The sequence below is a fragment of the Pangasianodon hypophthalmus genome, chromosome 20, assembly GCF_027358585.1.
Source record: "Pangasianodon hypophthalmus isolate fPanHyp1 chromosome 20, fPanHyp1.pri, whole genome shotgun sequence".
NCBI classification, from domain to species: domain Eukaryota; kingdom Metazoa; phylum Chordata; class Actinopteri; order Siluriformes; family Pangasiidae; genus Pangasianodon; species Pangasianodon hypophthalmus.
The window spans coordinates 20,579,649-20,606,211 of NC_069729.1; the positions used below are offsets into that span (position 1 = coordinate 20,579,649).

Sequence of the window (26,563 nt, forward strand, 5' to 3'; positions counted from 1 at the left end):
CTTATTGATACTTTCACTTACGTATCATTTCTCAGCAGGTTGTCCACGTCTGCGAGTGTACCACAGACTCACGATCCCCCAGACAGGCTGATTTATATTTATATTTATATGAATTTGTTATTTACTTGATGTAAAAGTCATGATGCACGTTCTTATAAGGTCAAAAAATATTAGGAAAAAACCTTTACATCAGCTTTGTGGAAAGTCTCCTTGTTTTGCATATTCCAGCGTGGACAAGAGCAACGGCAGAATTATTTCCATGCCACACCCTGAACACTGAATTTGAGCTGTTGCTGATGAGGATAATGATGATATTGATGTATTACAGTGCCTAAAATTTAAGAAAAAACATTCATAAGAGGTCATTTAATCTATAAAACCTATATAATCTACAAGTGAGCCCAGAAACAACGCTGTTTGAAAATACAGTTGGACAATAGAGTAATATTCTATTCAATTCTATTAGGTGCTTTTTACATGTGGCTGAAAGATTAAATTTATTTTTAAATGATATCAAGACATTGTAGAACTTTATTTCCACTTTAATATGTATTTATTTCTGTCAACATCTTCATCAGACAGTGAAATGATGTCAGATAATATTTACATACTGTATATACAGCATTTTTTGTAGAATGACTTCAGTGAAGCCCAGTGTAACTGAAACTGCTGCTGTCTGCTTACGTTTTGGCGATTTCTAATAAATCAGCTACTAATATCTTTAGATTTTATCTCCTTTAAATTGGTCAAATTAACTGTTTTTTTTTTTTTTTTTTTTTTTTAGTTATAGCATGCACGAGTTGTCAAAACACACAAAGTCTGGCTTGTTCATTAGGGATCTAGATCTCTAGATATCTGTAAAGCTGCTTTGTGACAGTGTTTAGTGTTAAAAGTGTTATACAAACTGATTTCATTTCAAACAACAACAACAATAATAATAATAATAATAGTATGTAATAAAACATTAAATAAAATACTAATATTTGGGTGTCGTCCTCAGAGTCTCCTCTGAACTGTCCCAAGTCCTAATAATCTGCATCAGCAATATTTACATTGTTAACTGAAAAAAAAACACCAGAATAAAAGCATTTTCTGTCAGCAAATTTAATTTAAAATATCATTTCCTGACTTGCAGTCCTGCTCTAGAGTCAGTATTGTCGTGTATTTGCTGCATGTCTCGTCTTTCAGCATCATTGTACTGATTATTGCACGTAATTATTTACCCCACTCAGCAGGCCGTGTTCCCTTTGTGTAGATCAGATTGTGTCACTGTAAACCAACTGTGGATGTGAATATTGCATGCGACACCTGCATTGTCTCTGTAAACCTGAAAAGCAGAAGAATAAGAGCTTTAATAACGGCCCAACTGTAATTACTGCAATGTAATACCTGTACTGTAATTTCATACACGTGTGCAGAAATTTCGGAACGTTTTTCATTCTGCAAATCATTTCGTGTTTGCTGTCGCGAGTGATAAAGGAGAAGCAGAGGTGAGAAAAAAATGTCCTTTCAACCAGCATTTTGTGGAATAAACACACTTTACATATTACTAGAAATTCACCTGACTTAAAAGAAAAGGTGTTTTAGCTGCTTTCCTATTTTAGCACGAGTGTTTATATCGAGACTGCACATAAGTTGAGTGCGTTCAAATAATTGTATGATGTCTGACGGCACCAGAATAACAGGAGGTGAATATTTATGCAATCACAACTTTTACGTTTTGTATTTCTACAAACAAATTGCAACCCATATAGATAGTGCAAAATTCTGAGCTATTTTCTGTAGATTTATGACATAAAATCCCAGTTACGGCCATTTCATTTCCAGGTTGTAATGCTACAAAATTGTGGAAAGTTGACAGGGGGGGTGAATACTTTTGCACAGCACTTTAAATAAACCTCAGAGCAGAACAGAAATGAACCAAAACTTCTTGACAATACGGTTAGATTTGAGTTGAAGCGTGCCATTTTACTTTCTTTATCAGTCAGATTTTATTATTTGTACTTATGTAATGAGTTACAGAAATAGATCACAATAATAAAAAAAAGAGAAATAAAAAAAGAAATAAAAGTCTCTTATATTCCAGGAAATACGGTAACAGATTAAAAATATCAAATGTTTGATTGACTTTGTGGTTATCTGAAGCATGTATACGCAACCTTGCAGCTCTCTGAGGACAAGACAGCTGCTGCACCACACACACACACACACACACACACACACACACACACACTCTCTCCTGTTGGCCTGCTCACTTAGGAAAGTGCTGACAGCTCAATGCAAACAATACCAGTGCGGCTCTTGTGGTCTGATGAGATCAAGCCGTGGAGAGCGCCTCGTCTCTGGATCTCTGGAGCTCGTCAGCGTAATGGCTGTTCAGAGAGCGAGCAGCTGACCGGCTCTGTTTAGAAGACCACCTTAAACCCGCGCGCCACCAAGGAAATGTGTGTATGTGTGTTTGTAAAGTGTGATTACATGGAATCTCTCCTGGGTTTTCTCACTGCGCTTTAAAAATAACACATCCCACCCCTCCGTTTCCCAGTGTGGAGATGCCCTGTGAAGAATTGACAGGGGTAATTAGTTCAGGGATACAGGATCTGGGTATATCTGCCGGGAGGAGAACTCCAAAATGCTCGTGAGAACAGATGATGCCTGAAGCTGGCTGCAGATCACGAGCTCTCTCAGTATCCTGAATGAAAACATCATTCCTGAAGGAACAAATACCAAAAATATCTCTGGGTGACTCATATGATCACATGGCTGGGAAGAGATACTGTTACCACCCCGGGGTTGATTATTTTCCTATAACAGCAGGTCACAAAGTGTTGTATCCCTTTATACCACAGCAAGCGACATGTCATACTTTTTATCCGCTTATAGGTACATTTAATGTCTGCAAAGTGAATTAGTTCCTGTTCTCACTTACGTTATAGCAGCTATAAACAGTCGTTCCCTCACCAGCTGCTCTTTTTTCTCTCTGTTGACGTTACTAAGACAAAAAAACTCTGCAGCTTGTTACGCAAAGAAGCGTAAACTCCTCTGTCCCGAAGATGTCGGAAAACTTAAAGTTACAGCTTTACCTCTGACTCTTACACAAGCGCTGACACTGGAGACTCCTTCCATAAATGTTACATAAACATCTCCTTACAGGAAACGATTTTTTCTAATCTGTTTATGTCGATCGTTTGCTGTACACGTCCCTGTGAATGAACTGTTGCTATAGAAACGATAACGTATCAGAACGAGCGCATTAATATAAACCTGCACTACTGTCAGAGCTGCTGTTATAGAGAACTAATCAACACCTTCTGACCAATCAGAGTCCAGGATTCAACATCACTGTGGTATAATCACAACCTCAACAAATTATAAATTAGTTTTGAATCCTATTTCTTTCTTACTTTTAGTAATTTCTGCTTTCAATTGTCTTATTGGCAGATACTTTTCCATTTCTTTAGAAAGAAGAAGTAAAAATATTTAGAAATATTTTTATGAGAAAAAGTATTTTTTGAAGGCACCATTTTTATGTTTTCCAATTCCATAATTTTATGACTATTAATATTACAATCACTATTATGCACTTTAAATATCATCATTCATCATTTCACCAACACTAGTTAATGGTTCTACTTTATGAATTTATTTTAATACTAAAAGGATAAATTAATAAATGATAAAATGATGAATGTATAAATAGGCCGGTGTGGAAGAAAAAAATCCCAAACTCACTGCTGAATGAAACAAACTCGGTGTATACGGCCGACTTTAAATCTCCATCTACACTATTAGGATAGTTTTTATTTTTTATTTATAACATGAATTATTTTTCTGAGACGTTCCAGTGATCTGTTCCCTGAATAGTTAGAGGTTCTCAGTGCCGTAGAACGGTTCTACTTGCAAGCTTTTCTGCTACAGAACCGTAGACGCTTTAAGGATTCGCTGGAGAGAAAACTGAGGACCATAAAAAAGCTTCAACATTTTCTAAGAGTGTGTGTTTGTTTATAAATGCCTGATGCAATGTGTAAAAAAAGGTTTTAAAAAAATTGTTAAACTGTATTGTAAAATTTACTGGCAGCAGAGTTACAGACAGAGTACATTTACAGTAAATAAGAATATTCACACTGAAGTACTATAATATATTTGTAGGAGAAGTGTTGGACTTTTACGGTATATCCCTTTATAACATTCCCAGAAATATATCCTACATTTAAAATAAAATATAATCCACTCCACGCGGTCATGTGTCTGAGGTTTTTATCCAGCAGACGTGTGAGCAGGTGAAGGTTTAGAGTGGCACTTCAGTATTTCAGTGTTGGGATTTGAACTCATGACCTTCTGATCTGCAGCTCAAAGCCTTAGCCGCTGCGTCTCCGCTTCCCTCGAGCAGGTCACACCGACTCTTCACCTTCCACTCAACTCACACTTAACGCCTTAAAGACAAACGTCAGCGCTGTACAGACTTCACTGGCGTGTAGACGTAAACTCAGAGGCTTCGTGTTCACCTGGAACAGTCGCTGTTATAAAGAAAGGCCAGAAAAACTTTACAGATGGTTGATTAGGATTCAAAATGGATAAAAAAAATTAGTACAATAAACTATTTACAAAATGTATGCTCTATAAATATTACTGCATTATAAATCAATGTATTGTGTTATTGTATTCATGTATAAATATTGCATTGTAAATATTTCTTCTGATGCTACAACTAATAATAAGTTAGAAATATAAATATAATATATAACACTGGATATAAATCTTTCAGTAAGAAGTAAATAAACAAATAAATAAACTTTATATAAGAGGAAATATGAATGTGAAGTAAACAGTGCTGCTATAAATATAAATATAATATATAACACTGGATATAAATCTTTATCTCATTTTAGTAAGAAGTAAATAAACAAATAAATAAACTTTCAATAAGAGGAAATATGAATGTGAAGTAAACAGTGCGGCTATAAATATAAATGTAAATCGTGGATGTGATTAAAAATGTCCAAGTGCTCTATTTCCGGCGCGTCTTTGCGTGATGACGTCACGCCGCTTTCGCTGCTTTCATAGCCAGTGAAAAAGGGGCGTCTCGAGCGTCTATTTTTAGCGCGAGCGCGCGCGCGGTTCCGCTCTCTGTATTGCGTCAATGGAATCCCGGTAGCGCGTGTGCGTCAAAAGAGCGCGTGGGCTTACGCACGATGCGACGCACCTGATTGGCTCTTTATCCGGAAACCCTTTTGAGCTTACATTCCTTATATGGCGATGCCACGCCTCCGGGCCGACGTCACAGCACACTATATTGGGCAGGTGTGCTGGAGAAGCGCGGAGTTGGTGGCGATGAGACAGAAGCTGCTGCGCGCTCAGATCTCCAGCTCTGTGTGGAATTAAACTCTCATTTCTACACATACTGTACGGATATCTTTACAAAGGTAAGTTTTTTTTATCATTATCATTAAATTTAAATTTAATATTAAAGTTAGAGGTCTACTTTTATCTTTCTGTTCTGACAAAAAAATAGTAATGATGATTTGTACTATTTCATCTCATATATATATATATATTTTTATTTATCTCATTCATATGATTAATTTATTTTAGCTCATGTGATCAGTTACATGATCAGATTATTGCCAATATACTGTACATAATTAATATATGTAAAAAATTGAGTCTAAAAGAGAAAATACTCTCTTAACTTCTCTCTGTGGACTTTGTTTCTTTAATGCATTACACTTCAGTTAGTTTCTGGATTCTTCTTCAGAATTATATTATATATATATTTGAATATAGTATTTATATATACATAATAGACGTAGTAAAAGTTAATAGTAGTACAGAAGTTTGCAGAAAAACAGAAGTCCATCCTCTGTGCAAGCAAAAGTGCTTCTGAGGCTGAAAGCAGTAAATCTAAAATTCATTTTTTTCTTTTATTTTCATATAAAACACTTGGAGCTGCAGTCCATAAGAGACGAGCTAGCTCTAAATCTCAACTGCAATTATTTTCTAGCATTGTTATTATTATTATATATTATAACAATAAACATTTTCATTATTTTCTAGCAGTTATTAAACTAAACTGAACACTTTACAAAACTACACTAATGAATTAGTGCCTTGTAACACAAAACTAAAATCTCTTGAGGATATTCATACTATTATTATTATTATTATTATTATTATTATTTATAATATATCAACATTAAACATATAACTGTTGACGTGCAGTGCAGTTCTGACTTCAGTTAATGAATATTTGTGTACTTTATGTACATGTAAGCAAACCATACAAGTTGATATAAAATCCTGTAACTCATGTGATTCATTTCATAGCCTCCCAGATTCACGAAGGAAAATTTTTATCCGTCGAGTGTTTATTCCCCCGTTCCGAGATTTATGATGGAGATCAATGACGCTAAAGATGGCAGCAAAAGGGTATCAAATGTCTTTACAGCCTCATTCTATGTGCACAATTTAGTATGTGTTTAAGTATCAGACACGAGTTCACAGCCGTGTGATGCAAATGCCCTCTTTAGAGGTCAGAAAGCTTGCTGAATTTCAGAGGTCAACGACGACTACATTAGTGGCCTAAAATAGCAAAGAGATGGGATTAAAGAAACTCTAATTATAGTAAATATTAATTAGATAAACTAGAACATAGGATATCCTTGTCTGTGTTTTTTTTTTTCTTTATTTCTGAATAGAGTTTTAGCTTCCATATTGATCAGGTGATAATAGATAATACAAAAAGGAGATACTAAAATGTTAAAATGTACGCAACATTTGCATTGCATTGCAAACCTTTTAATTCAATGTTAGCTTTTCATAAAAGTCAGGTTTTTCACTATTTAAGAGCCAGGAAGAAAAATAAATCCATGAGCGATTAGTTTACCATGAGTAACAATACTTGTGATACTTTAAAATAAAAGTGAACTGTGATGCATTTAATTGCAATATTTTGTTACATTATATACAGGATATAAATATAAGTACTACAACAGGTGTTTGTATGGAGTCATTATGAAGTCACTGTAAAAATATTGCATACATTGTTTGTTTGTTTCCTAATTTTATCACTACATGTGTTACTAGTATCAGTGTTTATATAGTGACCATTCAGTTATGTTATAATATGTTGCACCAAGGCCTTGGGGAATGCGGTTTCGTTCTACTGTATACTTATATACAGCTAGAATAAAAATAAACCTCTCTACTGTACTACGCATTTCTAAAACGTAAAACATTCACAGATAAACAGAACCATGATATCGCAGTGGATGTTTACCCGAGCTCAAACAGCCTGCGTTGGCCTTCGCACCTTCTCTGTGTTGGCTTGCATACTGTCTGTCTCTGAAACCCAATTCTCACATACTCCCAAATGCCGCGAGTCATACATGACCAGGAGTGTGTGCATTAACGGCCGGGTAATGAACCTTCTTTCAGCAAGAAGATCATTTACGCAGAAATCGGCCTCTCTGAATTTTCCCTGGAATTTAGGTGAGGTTTCCCTACAGTGGTAGCTAGGGAGTCAGGGATTTGGGATCACTGCCACTTAGAGGTGCTAAGACACCTTTGAAGTGGAACTCGCATATGAGTTATGGTCTCGTGCACCTGTGAGACGGAGACGTGCTGACAGATCGTGTAAGCAAATGTTTGCATAGGCTCATTATTACGACAGTCGATCCTAACGATCACTCTCTATTTGCAGCCATAGCGATGCCTTGCGTCGAGACCCAGTATGGAGCCCTGCCTTATGAAAGCAACTACTTCAGCCCTGATTTTCTAAACTCAGGACTCTCCAACAAGCCGGGCATGGACCTCAGCATCCAGAGGGAGCAGCTTTCTCCACCGTCACTGCCCGGCATCAACACTCTAGTGGGCCATTCTGGTGAGACTGACACCTTCTCTTGCCAGTTCACCGCTTCAGTCTCAGCCGCCATGAACACAAACGCACCTGGCGACATCCACAATGCATTAGTTGAAGGTTCAAGCCCACGTGGGGTTCAGTCTCCTTTCAAGCTGGATGACATCCAGGTGTACGGCTGCTACCCGGGAACCTTCACCTTCAGTTGTTTGGATGAAAGTTTGTCCTCGTGTGGATCCGACTATTACGGAAGCCCGCTTTCAGCAACTTCCTCACCTTCCACTCCAGGCTTCCAAAGCCATCCAAGTTCAACCTGGGAAAGTGCCTTCAGTCCATTTTCTTCCATGTCTTGGCCATCAGAGGTCACAGCTCTACACCAGCAGCCTTCCTTCTTTACGTTCAACACTCCGGTTGAGCAGCAGTCCCCAATCCGGGATCACCAACTGCAACTCTGTGACGAGGACACTTTTGGTCAACTTCACCAACCATCTCCATTGCATTTCCCACCCCTGGACCTTGAGCATGGGTGCGTGGACAGCCCGGTACTAAAGGTCGAAAGGGTCGAGGCTCATCTGTCTGCAAAACCACGAAATCCCAACGAAGGACACTGTGCTGTATGTGGGGACAATGCTTCCTGTCAGCACTATGGGGTTCGCACCTGTGAAGGGTGCAAAGGGTTCTTCAAGGTGAGTTGCTCAATAATCCTTAATGAATTGTCAAGATACTGTTCTAACCAGGGTACCATGAAAAAAAAGGGGAGGGGGGCAGTTGTGGATGACTCCAAAGACTCTAAGTAAATTTTTTAAAATTGTACCCAAGATTCCTACCTGCACTCTTCGTTCTTTTTGTACTGTAAGGTTTATCTGCTTCTAATATATATCTATAAGCTTCAATGTGGGTTCTTTTACAGCGCACTGTTCAGAAGAATGCGAAATATGTCTGCCTTGCCAATAAGGACTGTCCAGTTGACAAGCGACGGCGGAACCGTTGCCAGTTTTGCCGTTTTCAGAAGTGTCTTGCAGTAGGAATGGTCAAAGAAGGTAAATATAGATTAAGCATCCCAGCTAATCACCTTTCAGAAAATGTTCCAAATAGAGCCCCTTTAGAAAGTTAGAAACAACCATAATGTAAACTCTTGTTTTTTTTGGCTTTGCCCATTAGGGGAACCTTTATATGTTCCAAATAGAGCCAGTTAAAAAAAAGTAGAACCAACTACAATGTATGCTATTAAGGAAAAAAATTCCAACCCTAAACAGACATTTGCTTTCCCCATCAGGAGAAACCAGGTATGTTCTATACAGAACCCAGAAGACAGGGTTTCTTTTTCAGGAAAGGTTGGAAATAGAGCCTGTTTAGAAACCTAGAACCAACTAGATTGTACATTCTAAGACAAAAAAGTTTCTAGCACCTTAAATAGTTCTTTCCTTTCCCTACTGGGAGAACCATATAGGTTCTATGCACAACCCTGAACCCCTTTCAGAGTCTCTTTCAAGTTCTAAAGAGAGCTATTTAAGAAAATTGTTCTTGCCTGAATGTTTCTTTGCATCGCCCAGCAGGAGAGCTCTCAGAGTCTATGCAGAACCCAGGGCAGAAAGTTTGAAATCTAGAACCAAACAACGTACACTCTTAGTCAATAAGATCTGGTACCATAAGTGATTCTTCAGAAAAGATTAGAAGTATAGTTCTTTTAGAACGCTAGAACCAACCATAGTTTACACTCCTAAAAAAGTTTTAAAAAACAGTTCTACTTGGACGTATGGAAGGATACCATGCTGATAACCTTCTGTCTCGTCCATGGTCTTAGTGGTGAGAACAGACAGTCTTAAAGGCAGAAGAGGACGTCTTCCATCAAAGCCCAAGAACCTTCCGGACAGCGTGACCCCTGTGAATATTACCGCCTCACTCGTAAGGGCTCAAATCGATTCCAATCCTACTCTGGCAAAACTGGATTACTCCAAGGTAAGGATAGTTAATATCTCGTTCTTCAAGAACATGAGAGACTCGTTCAGACTCTAGTGCGATGCTTCCCCTATTAGTTTAGTTACAGATATTTTTTTCTTCTCAATATTTAGTACCAAGAAAACGTGAAGAACCTGTCTGAAAAGGTGGACGCCAATGACATCCAGCAGTTTTATGATCTCCTCACCGGGACCATGGAGGTTATTCAGAAATGGGCCGAGGCGATTCCTGGGTTCCGCACCTTCTGTCGTGAGGACCAGGAGCTCCTCGTGGAGGCCGCATTCGTCGAGCTCTTCATACTGAGACTAGCATACAGGTAAGGATCTCCACAAGTGTACCCTAAGGATTTTTTTTTTGACCTGTGAGAAGAAGTTGGGACTGTAGATGATGTTCTCGTCTTGTTGTGTTCTTGCAGATCAAATCCCGAGGAACACAAACTGATATTCTGTAATGGTGTAGTGCTGCACCGCTCGCAGTGTGTACGAGGGTTTGGAGATTGGATTGATTCTATCATGGACTTCTCCCAGAGTCTCCATCGCATGAGCCTGGACATAACATCGTTCTCCTGCTTAGCAGCACTCGTCATCATCACAGGTGTGAAAAATATAATGAAAAACTAAATCTCTTTGGTCAAATATTTGGTCAAACTATGCTCATAAATAGGTTCCTCATGGGTTCCTTGGATAGTCAGTTCCTAGCTTTTTAAAAGGTTCCAAAACAGCCCCTTTAGAAAGCTAAACCCAACCATAGTGGATAAGAAAAAACATTGTCTGTCACCTTAAAGGGTTCTTTGCTTTGCCAAAGGTTTGCTTTGCTTTGCTTTGCCCTTAGGTTCTATGCAATACCCAACAGAAGGTTTCTCTTAGAGTTAGGGTTTCCCTATCAGAGAGTCTTCCAGCAGAATCTTGTTAAACTAGAACCATTAAAAGAATCTAAAGAGCATGTTCTAGGAAAGAACCAACTTTTGAGGAACTGCTTTTTTTTTTAACCATAAATCTTCATTCGATCTTAATCTTTGATTTAACGTTTTAACACTTCACTCTCACGTTCTCTCCAGATCGCCATGGTCTGAAGGAACCCACACGTGTGGAAGAGCTTCAGAACCGCTTGATCTCCTGCCTCAGAACCCACATCACCAGCAGCAGCGCAGACCAGAGCAGATCTCAGCCGCGTCTGTCTCGTTTGCTGAGCAAACTGCCAGAACTGAGGACTTTGTGCACGCAGGGTCTTCAGCGGATCTTTTACCTGAAGCTGGAGGACCTGGTTCCTCCTCCGCCCATCGTGGAGAAAATCTTCATGGACACGCTTCCGTTCTGAACGGCGGACGAAACGCTGACAGAACTCTCGGGATAAACAGAAATACTTGACAAGATAGAAATCCATAACATTTCTGGAAGATAAAGTTTTTCAGCAAACAGTTCCGTTCTTACAAATGTGACTTTTCTAATAGCATTCTGTTGAGAACTGCAAGGAAAACACCAGGTTCCTTACATCATGTATGAAATATTTTTTATGTTGGAGAACATTAGAGGGCATTTTCTACACTTTAATTAGTCTATGTGTGTGTGTGTGTGTGTGTGTGTGTGTGTGTTTATGGTTTGACTTTATTGCTATGCAAATATCTTTATATATTTTTTGAATGATTTTGATGTAGATTTTAGTGTCAGTAGGATTTTTTACAAAGCTTCTTTGTCAACACATGATGCTGATTTTATATTCATTATTATGAATTATTTTCCCAGAAAGCAAAAAAGTAAAAGTCTTTTTTTCCAGCTGGAGTCAAAAGACTATGAAATTTATTTTAGTTTAAATGTCAAGACAATATTTGCTTCAAAAGCACTGTTCTGATTAGCACTATAACAGCTTTATATTAATGCGCTGGTTCTAATACGTTATCGTTTCTATAGTAACAGCTTGTTCACAGGGACTTGTATTAAAAAACATGTTTAATCATTGATACGTAAAGAGATATTTTTGGAAGGAGTCTCCAGTGTCAGCGCATTTAACAGTTGTAACGGTTTTCCGATATCTTCAGGACAGAGGAGTTTACGCTTCTTTGCGGTTTCTCGGTAACAAGACAAACAGCGATTTTTTTTTGTCTTATTAACTTCAAGAGAGGAAAAAAAAAAGAGAGGCTGGTGAGGGAAAGACTGTTTATAGCTGCTATAACGTAAGTGAGAATAGGAACTAAGTTGTTTTGTAGATGTTACACAACATTAAATGTAACTAGAAACGGATAAAAAGGATGAATTCTTTAAATGATCTTTAAATAATTTAAAAAATTGTTATAAATTGCTGAGGTATATGAGGAGTAAAACACTTAGGGATGTGCTGTTGTAGGAACCTCAGGGCTGTAACAATAACTCCACTTCATCATTGATTATTTTACTGTAACAGCAACACACACCATGTTTTATTCCTTACGTTTTATTCCTTACTTATAGAATACAATATCGTTGGAGCGTATAGACGGAGACGGCAGAATTTTCTTAGTATCATGGGCTGATTTTCTAAACAGTTACAGCCTTTATAGACTTTGAAAGAGAAAGATCAGGTTAAATAACATGTTTCAGTCACACAGGATGATAAACGTTAGCTCACTTTACTCAGCCTTGAATCAAACAACTTCCAAAAACTTAACGTTAGCAATGTAGCTTTTTTTGTAGATGGCTAATTCTAATCTACAGCTTTTGTCAAATCCGAGACTGGTAGTGCTGAATCTATTTAAATCAACTGGCAAAAGGAGAACTTGCACAGCTGCTTGTTGATTAGACATACTTTGCACTACGGTCTCACATCAACTTGTTAGCACTTAGTACTCAGAAAGCCCCCTAGCACATGCTACCAGTTTATTTCCGACGATTACGTGCGTCACATCATCCAAAATGTTAATTCACATTAGCACAAAATGTCGTCAATCTCACGCACAGCTCACAAATTTTGGAATTGCAAGCTGTTACTTGTGGTTTCCATGGTGACAAGGTCCATGTGATTTGGTTTTTGTTTCTGTCCTAGTCCTTTCTCCGCTCCTGCCCTGTCATTGTTTGTTACCTGTTTGTGTGCACCTGTTTCCTGTAATTTCTTGATTAGTTTTGTCCGTATATTCCCTGCTGTTTCTTTCTTCCGGCCAAAATCGTATTCACCGCTATCACGCGATTCTAAACGTTGCGTTTCGGCATTATTTTGTTGTTTTTGACCTCACGTTATTTGTTTGTTTGCCTTCTCGTGGCTTATTTGGCCTTTTTGCGTCCCTCCTCCCACGTCCGCATGTTACAGGTAGGATCCTAAATACAAAATGCAAAACAGGTTTTGGTTGAGGTCAATAAATTGCAGTGCCGATAAGAAATCTGATCAAAACCACAGCGGCAGTCAGAACACACTGGAGTCATCCACATTTCTTTTTTGATCTTTGGCAGGCACAATGGAAAAAAAACACAAGCACAGGGGTTCCGGGGGCAGGAGCAGCGAGCCGGAGTTATCCGAGCATGTGTGAGCTCTGTGGTAAACGATCCCCTTGCTCATGTACACCGCTTAAGCTGTAAACTTGGAAGAACACTCCGATATAAAATTTAATATCAGCTCCTGAATAGCTGAACCTGCTCTAGCAATGCACTCTGCTGAGTTAGGCTTTATCGCCGAGAGTCCCAGCAAGGCCTCATACAGCCGCACAGCGAACAGAGCAATGTTCCATTAACACCCGGAGTGTTTATATTCATGCTGCTGGACACAAAATAAACAGTTAAATCAATAAGGAAGGTGTTAATTCAATGCTGGGTGTTTTGTGTACATGGGGACGGATGGAAAAGTTTCATCCTTACAACACGTCAAAGTAAGAATTCACACAAGTCATGTCATGTATAAATCTATGAACAATTAGGAAGAGGAACAAGATTTAATCTGAGACTAAGGGGTCTTGGGAAGGTTTTGCCTCTTAGCCTCCTAATGTGGTTCTGCTTCAAAGCTTCTCAGAAAAGAAACCTCTCAATTATAGGGTTCTACATAGAACTTTTAACAGTGCCTCAGAGAACAAACTGAAAAGTGTACACTTCACTTCAATTTTCCTTGAATTTGGGTAAAATCTGGTGGGTAAAATTGGTCAGAAGAATTTTTATAATCCTATTATAACACCACAATTTGCAAACGATTACATTTTTTTTAAATTAAAGAATGACATGTTCTACTTTTTTCCATTTATAGTTACATTTAACGTTGTGGACCGTTGGTGAAACGGGTTAGTTCCTGTTCTCACTTACGTTATAACAGCTATAAACAGTCGTTCCCTCACCAGCCTCTATTTTTTTTCTCTCACTTGAAGTTAATAAGACAAAAGAATCACAGTTTGTTATGTTACCGAGCGTAAACTCCTCCGTCCTGAAGATGTCGGAAACTCTAAAGTTACAGCTTTAGCTCTGACTGTTACAAAGCGCTGACACTGGAGACTCCTTCCATAAATATTAAATAAACACCTCCTTAAAGAAAAAGTCACCATATCAATGATTACACACCTTTTTTTAATCTGTTCACGTGGAACATTCGCTGTACACGTTCCTGTGAATGAGCTGTTACCATAGAAACGACAACGTATTAGAACGAGCGCATTAGTATAAACCTGGGATTTCCAGCTGCACTACTGTCAGAGACGCTGTTATAGAAAATCAATCAACACTTTCTGACCAATCACAATCCAACAGATGGTTTCTTGAGATGGATTCTACATTCTAGAGATGGATAGAGGAAGATAAGGATCCTTAAGTATTCAAAGAACCTGTGAGGAACCCTTTTTAGGGGAACTGGTTAGACAATTTTCTAATCGCAGGTCCAACTGATTAAGAATCATCCCTGGAACGATGATCATCTCAAGCAACCATCGTTCCAGAAACCCTATAGTACGGCAGCGTTAGTTAGTTTGTATTTATTGCCTTGTATGTGGCTACCATGGGGTGAGAAACAGTATCAATGGTTAGCAACGTATCAAGGTACCGTACCACCCTGGAACCATTCTCACACTGACCATTCCTGACCTCCACTATCCATGTCATGTCCTAGAATAGACAAGCATCTTAAAAATCAAGGCACTTAATCCCTAACACGTATTTCTGCCTTAGAAGGTACCAAAGCAGAAGAGAAGGAAAAGGCAATAGCTCGCTAATTTTCACATCTTCTCAAGTCTTCCCAAGTCTTTCCAAGAGTTAATGCAACCTTCTACTGATCATCTCACACACTATTTTATATATTCTCAACTTTTCCGATGTGTTGCTGTGTTGCAATCTTACGTTTCTGAAAGTGTTAGCCATGCCAAAACAGATTCATCTGAAGAAGATTAAGCGAGCAAAAGTTCTGTAAGAATAAATTCTCACATAATTCTCTTAGCAGAGACAGAATGTCAAGAAGCTGTATATAATTAACAGCTGATCTCAGAAACACGACACTTTGCACAGTTAATAAACACCTAGCCTAATAACATGACACTATGCTATGTTGAAGTACAAAACACCTGTTATATAATTAGACTGACTTGGTTACCGACCATGTTCGGCAAATAAGTCACTGACCAAAGTGGGTTAAAGTTTTTAGTATCAGTTGAAAATTCTATAAATCTTTAGCTTTTGGCCTCGCAGGCTAGCTAACATCAACATGATTTGTTGTGGCCTTCCAGCCAGCAACTCTAGACAAGCTGAAGGATCCCGTAACTCTGATGAGGTGAGCTGATTGAGCTTCTGCTTCTAAAGTGGAGTTTTAGAGACACATGATTCCAGAAGTAATCCATACAGTAGAACATGGAGAAGACAAGAGATTTTTTTCCCCAGGTCAAAATGGTACTGTAGCTTCTCATATCTTCTTAATTCTCCACCTACAACAAATACTCAAGACGTAGTCCAGACCTACGTGCTGGTTGTGGACTTGGTTCAGGATGTAGCAAAGGCAGGAAGGTGCGGAATGGTGGTGGCTACGCGATAACCGGTTCTGTCAGCCATCTCGCAACATGATGATGATTATGGAGTCGCCTGGGGTTTTGGGTGATGAGTTCATGGCCTAGCTTAGTTCCCTCACACCTCTCTGATTAAAGGTCTGGCCGTGACTCCACTCAGAACCTGATAGCAAGCAAGTGGATGGATATCAGACATCAGTGGGATTAAAACAAATTTGCAAAGTGAAAAAAACAGGAACATTATCAGATTATATCTCAAATCCTCAATACACAGGGTGTACAGGCTGAAAGCTTGTGCTGATTAATTAGAATTATAAGCGCGACTGAATTAAGCGAATCTGAGATGTTTACATGTTTGCTTGGATATCAGGTCAAGTCTGATTAATCCAGGGCTTGGAAGGAAGATCAGTTTATTCACTCTCAGAACGTGAAAAAAGTAGGTGGTAGGATCAAGAGTGCACCTTTAGATAGACGGACACAACTGTACAGGAACAGTTGGAAGTGAAAGACAAAGTACCTTTTAGGTGTCATCAACATCATTTGTATTTTGGAAAACAAAAGAGTGCCTGTATAGCATCTTTATTAGGACAGCGTTGAAATGACTAATCCAAACTTCCGTTCAAACTCAAGGTTGCTTTACTATTCCATTCAGCCAGTAAGACAAATAACCCCAGGTGTTCCCGCTAGCAAGCAACATTCATTTTCTATATACTCGCATGACACGGTGGAATGACATTAGCAACATTTAAAATGAGATTTTCTCAAAAGTATGCAAATTAGGTATAATGTGGTAAAGTGACAAATCCAAACTATTGGCTCGAATGGTTTCTCGGACCAATCCAATGGTGTGTTTAGTCTGAAGTTTCGTCCCCACTCACAAGTTTACTTTCTATCTGCAATTAGTTTCCTGTTTACTGTTTCATTCATCTTCAGTAAGCACTTTATCCTGGACAGTTTTACGGTGGATCTGAAGCCAGAATTCACCCTGAAGGGACGCAAATCCATCACAGGGCACCATTTACTGTCTGACCCCCAAACAATGGAAGTAAAACGTATAACCTTTTAAATGGTTTTATCTTATCCTGTCATTTGCGCTCTCTTATTAAACGTATAAAGAGACATTACCATTGCTTTACGAAGCCAAGCGTGCAACATGTAAATCAAACAACCAGCTTTCAAACTGATTAACAAATTCACACTGATTACATTTGTGTTTTACTTCAGAAGTTATATATAGCTACTATATCAGGACAGGCCATGTGCACAAGCGACAAAAGTAGCTGTCGCCACACACACACACACACACACACGAGACAAACTTCAAGCGAAATGAGCAACTTGTCACTTGCTAGTGTGAACGTAGAGTAACATGACAGAAACGGGAGTACACAAGGACAAGCATGATCAGGAAAATAATGATCATCTCAAGGACACAATGTTCTACAGACTGTGTAGGAGTGAATTCCAAAATTATGAAGCTCTACCACTAAACAACGGTCCACAGTACGAGTAAACCAAAACCCGAGAACTTCTATGAGTGTGTGAGTAAATAACTAGATGAAGATGTTCACTCAGGCTGACGGGTGAGAGAGAGAGAGAACTGTAAACACAGCAGGAACTGGAGTCAAGACCAGAGTTCATGAAGACATCCAGAGATCCTTGCATCTTTTAAGGAGTGTGATGGTGTTAAGTTGATAAAATACACTCCTGAGATGAGAAACATCTCAGCTTTCTAATGTGAACAACAATTAAAACATTTTAGAAGCCACAGCCAGAACGGTTCGAGAGAGTTTCACTAGAACTCTATTGACATGAATAAACATACATGAATGGACTCTTTTCACACTTCCAGGTTTTTTTTTTTTTTTTTTTTGCCAGAAGCAGCATAACTTAACTTCTGCTACAGCAACAACATCAGCAACGACAACAACAACAACAACAACAACAACAGTGGCCAAGCTGAACACCATTTATGAGAAGTTTTCTAGAAAAAGCTGCAGTGGAATCAAGGATACTATGCCCACTACGTGAACGAAGTTAATCTGACAGTCTCGCGTGTTTAACCTCGCGTTTGCACGGCTTTTTGTTCCTCCTCTATGACTGGAAGCTTCTCGCTCTGACTAAAAAAAATAAAAACACCCATCATTCACATTATGAGTGTTAATGCCACGCTCAATTAACTGGAAATACAGCTAGCTACCATTAGCAAAAGGATGCTCTCAGTGATGCGTTTTACTAACTTTCATTCATCCACAATCTTATCATTTTGTAAAGCGATTAATGAAACTAAAAAAATAATAAAACAACACACACACAATATCAAAGAACTCCATATCTAGCTACTGATCATCAGTTAGCGTTACCTTACCCTGAGAATGAACTCCATGAAGAATTTATATCCTCTAGTGTGGAATCCTTCATCACAGCATTTTCTCACAATTCACGACTCAAATCTTAACATCGATGTTTAGTCTCAGCAACACTGACAAAGCCGAGGTGAAAAGTATTTCCACTGTAAGTGAAGTGATAATGACTGTAAGGCTTACCGGAAATCATTTTACTCTGCATCTACATAAAAATGAACACTGGCTTCATCTGAGAAAATCAGATGATAAATACATGCTGTAATAAGACCCGAGGCCTTGACGTGAAATCTGTCATTTGTTAAAAAGATCAGTCCCAGAGGAGAGCCCTGAGGGACACCACAGGTAACAAGATCACTGGAGTGTTTGTGTTTTTGAATAGTGGTGAAACGCTGTCTGTCAACAAGCTAAGAGGTAAATGAGGATGGAGCTGAGCCTGTAATGCAGGAGCTCAGAGGCGAGAGGGAAGTATGTCACGGCAAACTTTCCTGGAATGTTCATCAAGGTGCACATTTTGGCCCGAGTCTCCCAAATAACGTTAGCTCTGACTCTGCAATACCATGAAACACTGATGTACAGTACTGTGCAAAAGTCATGGCACCCCCCCATTTTTTTAATACAAACTTTGTTATAGATGTTTATTTTCTGACTTCTACATTATTGATTCAGTACAAAAACATTTTAGATTCCAAACATTAGTTTTCCAGCACAGAATGAAATGTTACAGAAAAATGTTTGTATGTCAGTAAAGAAAGCAGCAGATTCCATAAGAGACACTTTTCAGATAAAAACATAATGAAGGCTGCTGGGTTTCGCTGCAGAAATAAGAAGCGAGTCGACAGTCAAAGTCTCCAGAAGAACTGTGGCTGCTTCTGCAAGATGCTCAGTAACACTTCCAGCTCATTTCCTTATAAAACTGCACACACTGCACCTCAGATACTGCTTTATTTATTTAAAGTGAAGGATCGTCACATTAAATACTGACTTTGTTTCATTTATTACTGTTTACTGCTCTTTATAGGATTTTTTTTTAATGTAGAAACATTTAATTTCATTATTTTTGAAGGCTCTAAGTCTCTAAAGTCTCTAAAATGTAACTACACTAAGAGTGATCATTTGGGGTATCTGTGTTATTGCACCTAGCATCACATACTGTAATTGTTTAATCTCATGCAGAACTGATCATAATGCCTGGTTTATACTTCTGAAAGCACATCACGTACAGCTGAGTGGAACGTATCAGTCTCGCTTGGTGTTGGTGTATATATATATATATATATATATATATATATATATATGTGCATGATACACGTACACACGTTGCTGCATTTCATTATACACAGCGTGACTGCATGGATCGCATATCATCCTTGACATTACGTTCATATATGCATGCTGGCATGCACGCTCGTGCGCTTGATCGCTCAGGCTGCACCGTAGAAGCCAGACGAGGAGGCAAGTGGAAAACCCTCAGTCCGGATGGATATTTTTAGCCCTGGCTATTGTCACGGCCTGGAAACCTCTGTAACCTGAGCGCTGCTCTCACAGATCGGTTGATAAATGAGTTGGCACACACCTTCACCAGCTGCCTGACCCACCGATGCACTGTACACCAAATCGGCTATGCAATTTCTTACGCTCGCTCAAGCCAGGAGACCACAGAACATGCCATGGTGAGCATGAAGTGTTAATGGAGGCTGTGATGACCTTCTTCTCTGTGGCATGAAATGAGCATCTACAAATATCACGTAAAATTGGAATAAAATAAACTTTCCTGGTGTCATGCGTGCTGGTATGGCTTCTCACACCAAGCCGTGTCACTAGGCGAGATAACGTTACGGTAATTTCCTCACTACACCCTCAGGAACAACACCGAGACCACACACACTCGCACAAGCACGGCTGTATTGGAAACTTCCCTCCTGTCCAGACAGAGAATATGAGAGTGGGACATTTCTAAGGCTAGTGAAGAGACAGATTGGGTTTCAGCGACCAGCCAGGCTAGCTTTAGCGTCCAGCCCAGAGCCTTTCTCCCCAGCTCCAAACTCCCTCTCAGGAAAACGACAAGTTCTTGATTTCAGCCGAAGAGCATTCAAGAAAGAATCTAACATATGGCAAAATATGGCATGCGTTAACCCTTTGAAGGATCAGGCTTTTTTGGACTTTTTCTTTTGATTTTGTCTTTATAGAAAACCTTTAAAAATGTTTAAAATGCAAGTTTTTGGTATCTTTTTCCCCCCTGGCACATCCTAGCGTAACATACATCAACATACCAGACCCCAAAAACACATACACACAAAACCCCCAAAAATTCAGATCTGAAAAAACTATTTTATTTAAAATTATTTAACTAAATTATTTTTATTTAATTCAAAAGCAAAAATGAGACAGAAAAATGGTATTCCAATAAATGCAACAACTTTCCTGTGCTTGTTCTGAAACTAGTTTTGTTTCACAACCAAAACCAACATGAGATCATTTTTATATCTTCTGTTTTTCATCTATTTTTCTACACCTATTTTCTACACCTGTATTTAATGTATTTTTCTATTTTTAAAACCACACTGAAGCCTCAAGCCAGCTGTATTGATTAGAATGACATCATTCTGTGACCTTGTCATAAAAACAAGGACGTGACTTATTCACACAGACTTGATCTGAAAAAGTTAGACATTCATCATCATTCATCTAAAAATAAAAATAGTGTATTATTGCTGTACAGGACTAAAGGAGACATTGTGGTGGTGTGTATGGGGTCTGTGAATCAGAGCCAGGGGATCTGTGATTTTTATTTTTTAAACTGTTACAGGAAATCACGACCTAGTATTATGACGATGATGATTACTGTTATTATTATACAATTATTATATTTATTGTTGTATTCCTATAGCTATTCTATGTAAATAAAACAGCTTTAATCGGGCTGCACTCTCAGAAATAAAGGGACCAAACTGTCCTTTTCCTTGTCACTGATACGGTCCTACCAATGGCACATCTACTGTACCTTTAGTACATATACTTTACCTTGGAATGTGTGTGTTGTGTACCATTAATTAGCTTCTGGAGTACTGTTTTAAATCTGTGCTCCTCAAGGTCAAATTATGTAACTACTAATGATACGTCCCTTTGATTGTACCACCCAAGTGACAAGAAAAAGTACAGTTTGGTACCTTTATGTCTGAATGATTGAGGTTTGGATTAAAGCTAGTAGATTCAAGTGACCAGTCAAATTGGCTAATTAATATAATAATACAATAATAAATATAACAACTTTAATGACAGTGGGTTTCCTGTCCATTAGAACCACATGTTCTGATGGTGGAAAGTTCAGGAATAAAAAGTGCTACAGCTCCAATAAATAGCCGGAATATTACTGTATTTATCTGAATAAAGAGTCTGATATTTACATTGTATTCTCATGTATCAGGTTCATAAGATAAATCTGTACTGACAGGGTCCATGAAATTTAGATTACGTACAGTTAAAGGGGTCTCTGGCTCTCTCATGTCATTCCTGTAACCCTTATCTAATCCTTTAATGAGACATAAAGAGATCCGACTCTCAGAGGAACAAGCATGATGATGTCACGCGTCTGATAACTGGACATACAGCAGGAAGCACGCGGCTAAATTCGGAACGACAGCGTACAGTGTGAGAGGTTTCTCTTCACGGATCACGGAGATATTTTTCTGCTTTATCTCCTTCAAGACGCCGGATTCAACTCCTGACTCGTATCAAGACCCTGCAACTGTAAAGCAGTTTCTGATGTTTTTGGCAAAAAGAACATTATACGGTATATACGGTATTTACACGCAACTGAATAAAGGTGAAGGCTAAAATTAATCAACACCTTCTGACCAATCAGAATGAAAGCTATGAATACACATTGAGTTATGTATAAGCTAACCTCACCATAAATCTTGCCAGCTATCCCTCTGCCAGGAAACGAGTGAGATTTTAGTATCGAGTCTTAACTTGCATCATCGTGTTCATCATCATTATCAAATTATAAACGTCATCCATTCATCACTAACATTAGCTAAGAAAAGCTAGCTGGATAGATATTCTTAGCACGCAGAATCCGTATATAAAAGATTACAGTTGCTACGTCATCCAATTACAATATGCATACTTGACATTTTGTGACATCATAAACTTCAATGTAGCTCCGCCTCTCATTTTATTTATTTATTTTTTTTCCTGAGAAGGTCTGTTTTAAATGTAAATTTAGCAGATTCATCTCAAATATCAGGATTATTTATTCAGAATCAGCCATACAAAAAAGCAGGCTGTTTAAAGTCAGGGTTTTAGTGTAAAGACTCTGAGATACTACGATATCAGAAAATGTGAAAATTAGCTCTCCATTTTTAAGCTACTTCCAAATCCATGGTGGAAAATCGGGTTTGTGCTAGTGATATAATTAGAACTGCATTACGAGGCTGAACAGATTTATGAAGGCACACATGCACAGCCTGAAGACAGGACACATGGCAACACTCCTGAATGAGTGTATATGACTGTAGCCAAGCGATATAAAACGCTCAAACAGCACACAGCTGTAAATCAGCGTGCGACGTGACGAATGCTCGGGGCGTGTCGGATAAATCGAGTAAATATCAGCGTGTTATTTCTGCCTGAGCTCTGTTTATATGCACGCTGGGGTGACACATGATCAGTGCGTATGTTACTGATGATACTGATGATGCCACAACAGTGAACAGTATTGCTATTGTGAGCACGCTGTAATGCCCTCAGTTCCTCTGTTTCCCTGCTTTTAAGAATTTGTGTGATTCGGAGACGAAGTCACAAAACCTAACACACAACCTGACAACATGCTAGCCATTGTTACTTAGCTAGCGAAAGTCTGCTCACACTTAGGGTGGGAATTTGTTGAAAATGTTCAGTAATAAGTAGCAAACAATATCTAACCCAAATATACATATGACAAGCTAGCTAGTTCAGCTTATATTAATACAGAATCTCAATAATATAATTAATCTGATGAAGAAAAATAACCAAATACGTCATACACGCATATAGAAGTGAATGGCGAGCAACAGTTACTTCACAACAGGAAGCGTTTTTGTGTGTTTAAGAGCAGGGGAATAAACGCTGGTGACCTTATTGCTATATTTATGAAATAATTCGTCCACCAGGTAATGATGAATCAGATTAGCAGATTTAGTAGAGTTTTTAATCTGGTTAGGATCAGCTCACTCAGTGACTTTTTCCAAAAGCCATTTCTGGTTATCTGAAATCAGTAAAGATGTGTGTAAAAGTTTTCGTAAGCCAAACCAAACAAAACATTTGTCAGATTTATGATATTTCTCCGATTCTGTTTGTGCATTTGATGATAAATGCCATTCAGGAGTGAATTACCAAGCACGCTCACAGCACAGCTGATTTACATTTAACCACACCCACAAAACTCCATAAAAGGCAAAGAGAGATGAAAAATGACTATAAATGCAGAATGAGTATAAAAACCAGGAAGAAACTTTAGGATTTTGGAAAGGATTTAACACGTTCTGATTTAAGCATACTCATTATTATTACGATTTTATAATCCAATCCATTAAAATAATCACTCAGTTCACCTATCTATCTATCTATCTATCTATCTATCTATCTATCTATCTATCTATCTATCTATCTATCTATCTATCTATCTATCTATCTATCTATCTATCTATCTATCTATCTATCTATCTATCTATCTATCTATCTATCTATCTATCTATCTATCTATTTCATGGTTTCCAGTGTGTTCAGCTACAGATCCATACACTGTGTTCAGTTTGTTATAAATATATATTCATAAATATTCATACTGTCATAATGAGAGTACAGTTACACTCACACACTGCACCCCAAAACAACATGTCCCCATTTCGCCACTTCCCCATGTCCTCATGTCCCCGTGTCCCCAGCCCACATCTCCACCCCAGTTTTCCAGAAGGTCTCTCCTTTAAGTGCGCCGTGTCCCTCCTCACATTTTATCTCTGTGGTCTGGAGGACAGGCCTGAGGAGAGAAGTGTGTTTCCAGGATTAGCCTCGTCTATTAGCCAGCAGACAGAAATAGTCCCCAGCACATGAAATCAATAAAGCCACTTCCAAGTGCCGGAGTCTGTGTCCTACTGTGGATTAGCACGTAGCGCCACTCATTTCGTTTCACTTCGCCATGACTTGGAAAAGCAGAAGGGGATTTTCGAGAACTTCTTACTAAGTGTAAAGTTCCAGCAGCAACACGGCTATTTATTAACATTATTCCATGAGAGGAAGTTAATAAAAAAATACATTGCTTTATATTATTTATGGCTTACACTTTATGGAATGAAGTACAATATTTGTAGCTATTCTAATGATAACTGTGAGAATCAGCAGACTCGCACATTATCACAGTTACTCACCATGTGTTTGAAACTGGTCCGCGCTCGTAATCTTTTTATTTCAGGACAATTTTAAAGTCCAAATGAGAAACTTTCACACGCATACGAGGACTGCGAGATCTCACAGGAGCTGAGCCGAACTCTCACCCAGTCTTTTAGGATTTTACGATTCTGAGCTATTTATAAGGGAACTGTGCTGTATTCAGTACGACTGCTCCTGCTCCTTTATCTCAGTGGTGTTTGTGGTAAATATTCTGCTGCCTTCTTAGGCCTGCGCTCACGTGAGAAAGTGATTTTTTTTGTCTCACTGTGACTACCCTGGATTAATCAAGGTTAAATTTAAATAATAATAATAATAATAATAATAATAATAGTAACTGATTGATGATAAAGACATTATAATTTTTTTTGTTAATGTTTCTTTGCTTTTTTCCTTGTTATATCAGAGTAATCATGATAAACTATACTACTGTGGTTTAAGCATAATTGTGGTTTAACCAAATTTCCCCTTGGGGATCAGTAAAGTACTCTGTTATGATTTATATATAAAAAAGGATAACAGAATGTTTTCTTGTCTGTCTCAGTGCTGCCACCATTCACTGCTCCTAGCATACTGAGAGCCTCTTAAGCACGATCCTGTACAGTTATTACAGCTGTTACAGATGTTACAGGTGTTACAGTTGTTACAGTTGTTACAGGTGTTACAGTTGTTGCAGATGTTGCAGGTGTTGCAGATGTTACAGGTGTTAGTTATTACAGTTGTTGCAGATGTTACAGATATTTACAGGTGTTATGGATGTTCATTATTACAGATGTTACAGTTGTTACAGGTGTTACAGTTGTTACAGGTGTTACAGGTGTTACAGTTGTTACAGGTGGACCTCAGGTGGAATTCATGCTTTCTCACAATTTTACAAACAGGATTAGCATACACAAAGTAAAAATAAAAAACTAGCATGCTAACACTGAGAGTAGAGATAAATGGAGCCTACACAGCTGCACACATTCTTTTAATCATAAGGGAAAAATAACACTTATAAAACTTTTGTATTTTCTTTTTTTTTACTTACCTGACACAAAACGAGTTTTTCACAAGCAAACGTAGACCCTGGAGAAGTGAACAACTTGTTTATGGATGTAATGAAATCACAGCTACACTTCTACATTCAGAGGAACACGCGGCTCTGCTGCTGCTTAAACCGCTGACCAATCACGTGTTTCTTTACAGAGAGGGCGGAGCAACCTGTCACGTGACCGCCTCTCACCAGCCAATAGCGGCGCTGCGCTTAATTAAAACTGCATCATTACACACAGCTGATTAGCCGCCTGTTATTTTAATTCTTTTACTAATTCATCGATTTTTTTATTTCCCTGATTTCCTTTGTTTTTTTTTTCTTTTGTAAAACTCTGAAATAAAGTCTTAATGCAGTTAAAAAACTTAATACAGTTTTCATGAATGTTGTGTGTTTTTCCGCTTCCTGTCTTTCTCTGAAGTGTCTTTGAGTGTTTGAGTGAAAACTTGTAGCATTTCAGTGGAATTGTTGTGTTACACTGCCATCTAGTGTCCATCAGATTACTGCACTCAGTTAAGGTCTTCATGAGTCTAATCTCAAAACTACAAGACCTGCAGGATATAACATGCTGCTCGTGTTCATTCATATTCATCTTTAATATTAATATTATTCTAGCAGTCAGCAGACATTACATTTTTCTTCCTTACTGCACTTTTAGATCTTCAGAAAGGCCTTATGAGTGATCTAACAGCATGTCATCAAATAAGAGGATGTCATTATGGTTAAAAAGTCAAACTAGAACAACAAATCATTCTGTAAAATAAATTAAAATAGAATAAAATACAGTTAAATTAAATAAAAATAAAATAATGTAGTGAAAGTAAGGTAGATTAAAAAAAAAACTACAACTAGAATCTATAATAAACGAGAAATATTCTATTAAATATAAAATAAAATACAAAGCAGACTAAAGTCAATTAAAGTACACAAAAACTAGAAGAGAAATGAAATAGAATAGAAATAAACAAATCCATGCCAAACTAATAAAAAAATAATAA

The 26,563-nt window shown here is 38.2% G+C and overlaps 1 protein-coding gene and 1 long non-coding RNA gene across 4 annotated transcripts; one reads left to right on the plus strand and one right to left on the minus strand.

Moving 5' to 3' along the window:
* Positions 1-374: 374 nt before the first annotated feature.
* LOC128317120 (uncharacterized) lies at positions 375-25,749 on the minus strand. Of its 2 annotated transcripts, XR_008300627.1 has the most exons (4): positions 24,514-25,749; positions 23,964-24,125; positions 2,256-4,514; positions 375-1,327 (listed from the first exon to the last, which is right to left on the minus strand). It is a non-coding gene; the product is annotated as an uncharacterized LOC128317120 (long non-coding RNA). The 2 variants fall into 2 exon arrangements; XR_008300626.1 differs by having other exon boundaries at positions 23,964-25,749.
* LOC113538122 (probable nuclear hormone receptor HR38) lies at positions 5,261-11,583 on the plus strand. 2 transcript variants are annotated; one of them, XM_026932980.3, is made up of 7 exons: positions 5,261-5,420; positions 7,697-8,538; positions 8,763-8,892; positions 9,657-9,811; positions 9,925-10,127; positions 10,227-10,405; positions 10,869-11,583. In XM_026932980.3, exons 2-7 carry the CDS (start codon positions 7,705-7,707, stop codon positions 11,126-11,128), a joined length of 1,761 nt encoding a protein of 586 aa, XP_026788781.2. In that variant the 5' UTR covers positions 5,261-5,420; positions 7,697-7,704; the 3' UTR covers positions 11,129-11,583. The 2 variants fall into 2 exon arrangements, with proteins under 2 accessions (XP_026788781.2, XP_053083258.1); XM_053227283.1 differs by lacking the exon at positions 10,227-10,405.
* Positions 25,750-26,563: the final 814 nt, after the last annotated feature.

Excerpts from the sequence above, each read along its gene's own strand:
- LOC113538122 (XM_026932980.3), top strand. The coding sequence starts at position 7,705 with ATGCCTTGCGTCGAGACCCAGTATGGAGCCCTGCCTTATGAAAGCAAC. Across the intron at positions 9,812-9,924 it reads CAAAACTGGATTACTCCAAG|TACCAAGAAAACGTGAAGAA; the intron begins GTAAGGATAGTT and ends CTCAATATTTAG. Across the intron at positions 10,406-10,868 it reads AGCACTCGTCATCATCACAG|ATCGCCATGGTCTGAAGGAA; the intron begins GTGTGAAAAATA and ends CGTTCTCTCCAG.